This window comes from Priapulus caudatus, unplaced genomic scaffold, assembly GCF_000485595.1.
Source record: "Priapulus caudatus unplaced genomic scaffold, Priapulus_caudatus-5.0.1 Scaffold499, whole genome shotgun sequence".
Classification (NCBI taxonomy): Eukaryota; Metazoa; Priapulida; class Priapulimorpha; order Priapulimorphida; family Priapulidae; genus Priapulus; species Priapulus caudatus.
In genome coordinates this window covers 46,760-51,743 of record NW_014577560.1, presented here as the reverse complement: position 1 = coordinate 51,743, position 4,984 = coordinate 46,760, and the positions used below count along the sequence as shown (strand labels likewise).

The 4,984-nt window shown below is 36.9% G+C and overlaps 1 protein-coding gene across 1 annotated transcript in view; it reads left to right on the top strand.

The window, feature by feature from the left end:
* LOC106811050 (putative nuclease HARBI1) overlaps positions 1–996 on the top strand; it is a 12,365-nt gene extending 11,369 nt beyond the window's left edge. The window contains exon 4 of the mRNA XM_014814571.1: positions 317–996. Within this exon, the coding sequence (XP_014670057.1) occupies positions 317–829 (513 nt within the window). The 3' untranslated portion in view covers positions 830–996. The remainder of the gene's footprint in view (positions 1–316) is intronic.
* Positions 997–4,984: the final 3,988 nt, after the last annotated feature.

The following is a 4,984-nucleotide window of genomic DNA, read 5'->3' as shown; positions in this document are numbered from 1 at the left end:
CTCAGTCTGTAACGTGCAAAATAAATGGTCAAATACGCAACTTTTTTTGTGGTGGCAGCATGATCGCGGGTGTCATGGCGCCGTTCAAATTTCGTAGCGTTGATGTGTAATTAATTATAACAATTAAATTAGGTATCTGGAAACAAATACGTGTGGGTGGGTACAGACGATTTGTTATACAGTAAGTACAGTTGTATGCAGTAAAATCCTAGAGTCTACTATCCCTTTAATATTATGAACTTTTAATGTTTCAAATTCTAATAATGTCAAATTGGGATAATTATTTATATTTTGTTATTCCTTATTCTATTTTCAGATAGTCGTTGACCCAAAGATGAGAATAATCAATGCTAATGCTGGATGGCCGGGTTGCGTTAATGATGCCAGGGTACTTAGCAATTGCGTACTCTACCAGAAGGCTGAGAGGGGAGAATTGTTTGGTGATGGAAAGTTTATTATTGGCGATTCTGCATATCCAGTTAGAGGTTGGCTCATTCCTGTAATTAAGGACAATGGCAGAATAACCCCAGCTCAACGAAAGTTTAACGGGTGCCTATCATCAATGAGACAATTAGTGGAACGTGTTATTGGACACTTAAAGGGCCGTTTCAGACGATTAAGATGTGTACACATATACCGGGCTGAAATTGCAACAAAACTCATCATTGCCGCATGTGTATTACACAATGTCTGCATAGCAAACAGGGAGGATCTTGACGAATTCATAGAAAATGACTTGGAAGACAATAGGGGGAATATGAATTTTGGAATCCAGAACAACAATGAAGGAATAGTTCTGCGTGACCAACTTGTTGCATTGTTTGAATAATGATCTTAAAACTGTAATAAAGATTGTCATGACATATCTAATTATTGATTTATATTTTCATTTAGTATGTGTATGGATCTATTGACTTATCAAGTTATTTTAGGGCTATCAATTTAGTATGTAGGCCCTATACACAAAGTGAAGTCAAAAATTAAATCTCTACACTACTGATGGCCCCTGAAATAATTATCAGAATCAAGTCACTTTCAATCTTAAATATTCAATATAATCAATATTTAATAGATGAAAAAGTAATAATTACTCAAATAGAATTTTTTATTAACTATAACAAAGAACAAAAACAAAATTTACAAATATTGGACATTTGCCAGATAAGAAAATAAAATCTCTACACTATTGATGGCCCCTGAAATAATTATCACAATCAAGTAACTTTCAATCTTAAATATTCAATATAATCAACATTTAATAGATAGAAAAGTAATAATTACTCAAATTGAATTTTTAATAACAACGAACAATTAATAATAACAACAACAACAATTAATAATAAGGAACAATTAATACTAACAAAGAACAAAAACAAAATTTACAAATATTGTACATTTGCCAGATAAGAAAATAAAATGTCAAACAATGAACAATGAACAATGAATAATAAATAGTTCTGAACTATAAATGATTTTAGTGAGGTAACGTTTTGATTATAGTCACTTATTGGTCAAGATAAAATAACTGCTTGTAGCAAGGAGTCATATAGACTTTTTAGTTGTATCGGTTTAGTTCTTCAATGATCGTTCGAATAAATCGAGGAACCTGTCAACTCTCTGCATTTTATCAGAATGCATTTTCTTTGCCTCTGAAGCCATTTCCATCCCAACATCCTTCATCTCGGTCATGACCAGAAGTTGTTGATTGCGAATACCACTTGATCGTCGCGAAACTTTAGGGGTCTGCTCAGAAGACGAGGTGCTGCTCTGATCAGTTTCCAAACTACTCCTATTTCTCCTTTTTTTATACGGAGTGAAAGCTTCATCAGTATCAGCCAATGAAGTGGATGAACCAGCAGCACTTGATGCAAGTGAAGTAGATGCACAAGATGTAGCATTGCCTTTTGACTTTAGTGAATCAAAATTGAAAGCTGGAATCGTTGATGCCCTGTCACTAAATACACTATCGAATTCGTCCATGTACTTAAACTCCTGCCTCTCAGCACCAGTTCTATTATTGTTGTCAGTGGTTTTTTTGTACTTCTTTTTCAGGGAATTCCACTTATTTATTATCTGAGACTGAGTAATACTTGCATCAGAGTTCAGTTTCACCATCTCCTCTCTAATCGATTTCCAAAGTGTGATATGATTCTTTTCACCTTTAATGAACAACTTTTCCCTTGCTAATCGCAGATTTACGAGTGACTTTTCTTCTGCCGCACTCCAGAAATGAGGTGCACATTTCTGGTCGAGATTACTATTAGTATTAGATTCACCCGTATCAACACTATTCAACTTGAGAATTTGCCTCAAAATATCCTGTTGTTCTTTAGGATCTACGAAAAAGAGAAAAAATTCAGTTTATTCATTTTTCATTAAAGAGGAACACAATAATCCGTGTGAGATAATAGTTTTTGGACTCACTGTGAACTTTTATTACTATTGTATTGTATTGATCAATCATACTAAAATAAACTTACCTATGTCAGGAGAATTTAGCAATGCGGCTATGTTCTCATTCACACTTATTTGGTGAGTCTGTCCATCATAATCGAGCTGTAGTACTACGTCACCGCTGTAAAAGAAAGACAGAATTATTGATTTTTGTTTAATTGAATTGGATTTGAAATCATCATCAGCGTGATCGTGTGCTGGCCTACACAAATCACGTTTTATCTTGTACCAGCGACGACTAATGTAACGTTTGGCATGTCAGTGTTGAAAGAAAACATTTTCATTCACTTAGAAACGATTTAAATATTCCTTATGTTATAGTTATAGCAAAAGTAGGAGAAATATTAATCTTTTTCATAATGAAATGATAAAATATGAAAAAATATGATTAAATAATTTCATAATGACCAACCTTCCACTAACGCCCGCCATCTTGAAACTGAGCTCGACCAACCTCCGGAGATTGGTACAACTCGGTCGGACTACGGTTCGGACTAAATCACGTTCGGGTGCATCTAGTCCCGACATAGTCAAGAAGTCGTGCCACCCGAAGGCGGCCCTGTGTGAAGTTTACTGACGTAAGTCTGGAATGCCGTTATGGGGCATGAATCACTGTTTGGAATCTCGTACATTCGGCCACTGTTTGACACTTCATCTTGGTCTTCTCGATTATTCTTGGTGAGACAGTCTATCTTTATCATGTAACTTAGGCCACTGTCGACGTCTTTCTCGATTGTAAAATCACCAGGTTTCATCCTACGAATGTTCTCCCTACCTCGATTACAATTCCGATGGTATCTCCTCCTACATCGTCCAACTTCCAAAACCTTTCCACTTGGCGTTGAAGAATAGCTTCTTCATCGATAAAGTGTGAGGAAATACGAGTTGAGAGCCCTGCTTCCATTGGACCATTGAGAGTCCAGGCCAAAATGGTCTTAGTTGCATAAGGTGCTCCTGAACAGTTCGGTGGCTAAGGACTTTTACTATTGCCGCCTCTTCAGTAGACGATAACACTGGTTGTCCACCTAGTTTTCGTGTATGAAGCGGTAACTGACATGTCTTATTCTATATCGTTCCATACGGTATCTTGAATTGCTTTGATGCATCACATCTGGTCATTCTTCCAATTTTTACCTCTCGTATAGCATTTTCTAGAACTCCCTGTGAATAGCCTGGTTGATGTGCCCTTGCCCCAGCCTAACGTTTATAGGCGCATACCATAATTGTTAGGACAGGTAGGACACATCAAAGCTCAATACCTACGAAAGACAATAGATAAGACATTGGACACTTTTTTTTATTTCACTTTGACATTCAGTGTGACCTAGATCACCATGATCAAAGCCACACTGAATGTCAAAGTCACCCCGGTTGATGGTATAGAACTAATATATATTATTAGAAGAGAACTAAACTATTTATTTTTTTCAACTTATCTGAAAATTAACAAAACTCTGAATGATTCATAAATTTGATAATTAATTACCTTAATCACTCCACCAATAAACACTCTGGCGTATATGATCTCGACCTCAGTCACGCTGGAGTCTGTGCTGCCATCTGATAGTATGGAAACAAACTTGGACGAGTCTATTTCTGTTGCTATCTTGTTGAGCTCTGTAACAGCAATGAATTTTGAAAATTCTTTGGCACTATTGCAATTCAAGTAGGTGTTTCCAATGTCTAGGCCTTTTGTCTGATCCAGTTTCGATAGCCACACATAATCTGAATAGGGTCGTCCTGCTAAGCACAAGGCATGAACATTCCTAAACAAAATCGTCAACTTCTTAACTACCGCCTTGTTTAGGAATTCAATGGTTTTGTGTGCCTCGGTTTGTTCACACTTACCGATCTGTGTTTTTCCTCTCGTAACTTCCACACTTCTTGTGTGTGCCTTGCTACATTCATGAGACTTCAAGGTCTCTACTTTTTCTGTAGTCGATGTATATGTTGATGATGAATCGTGCACATCTGCACACCAAGTGCATGACATAGAATCCTGGTCCTTGTCCACCCTTAGCCAGTTGTGTAGAAGTGCTAACCTCGTACAACTAATATTGGAATCTACCTTTCGATTTGTGTGCGCGTGTGTGTGTATACGTGTGGCTTAACTGGCACAGTTACTGAGTTAGTGTGCGTGTGCATGTAGACTACTACTACTTTTAATAAGATGACAAGAGTCAATCTGTGAATAACGTTGCTTTATTCAGTCAGACGAACTATGTCGGTGAGAGACATGACAGGTAAGCCTCGCCACCTCCCTCATGTTCCCGCTACGTGTCCTTACGCGAAGGGAATATAGTCCATATTACAACATCTCCCTTTTTCACAAAAGTGAACAAAAACTGATGTCATTCAAAGATCTGATACAATTCTTGTGATGATTTGAAAGAAATAAAATTTGAACAAATTGTTCCCACTGCCCATTGTTCAAGGTCCACTGTCCTGGATCCATGTCCCCATTATACTTTGAAATTATATTCACTGAAACATAGTCTGATTCAAAATGGATATACAACTACAGTCCATA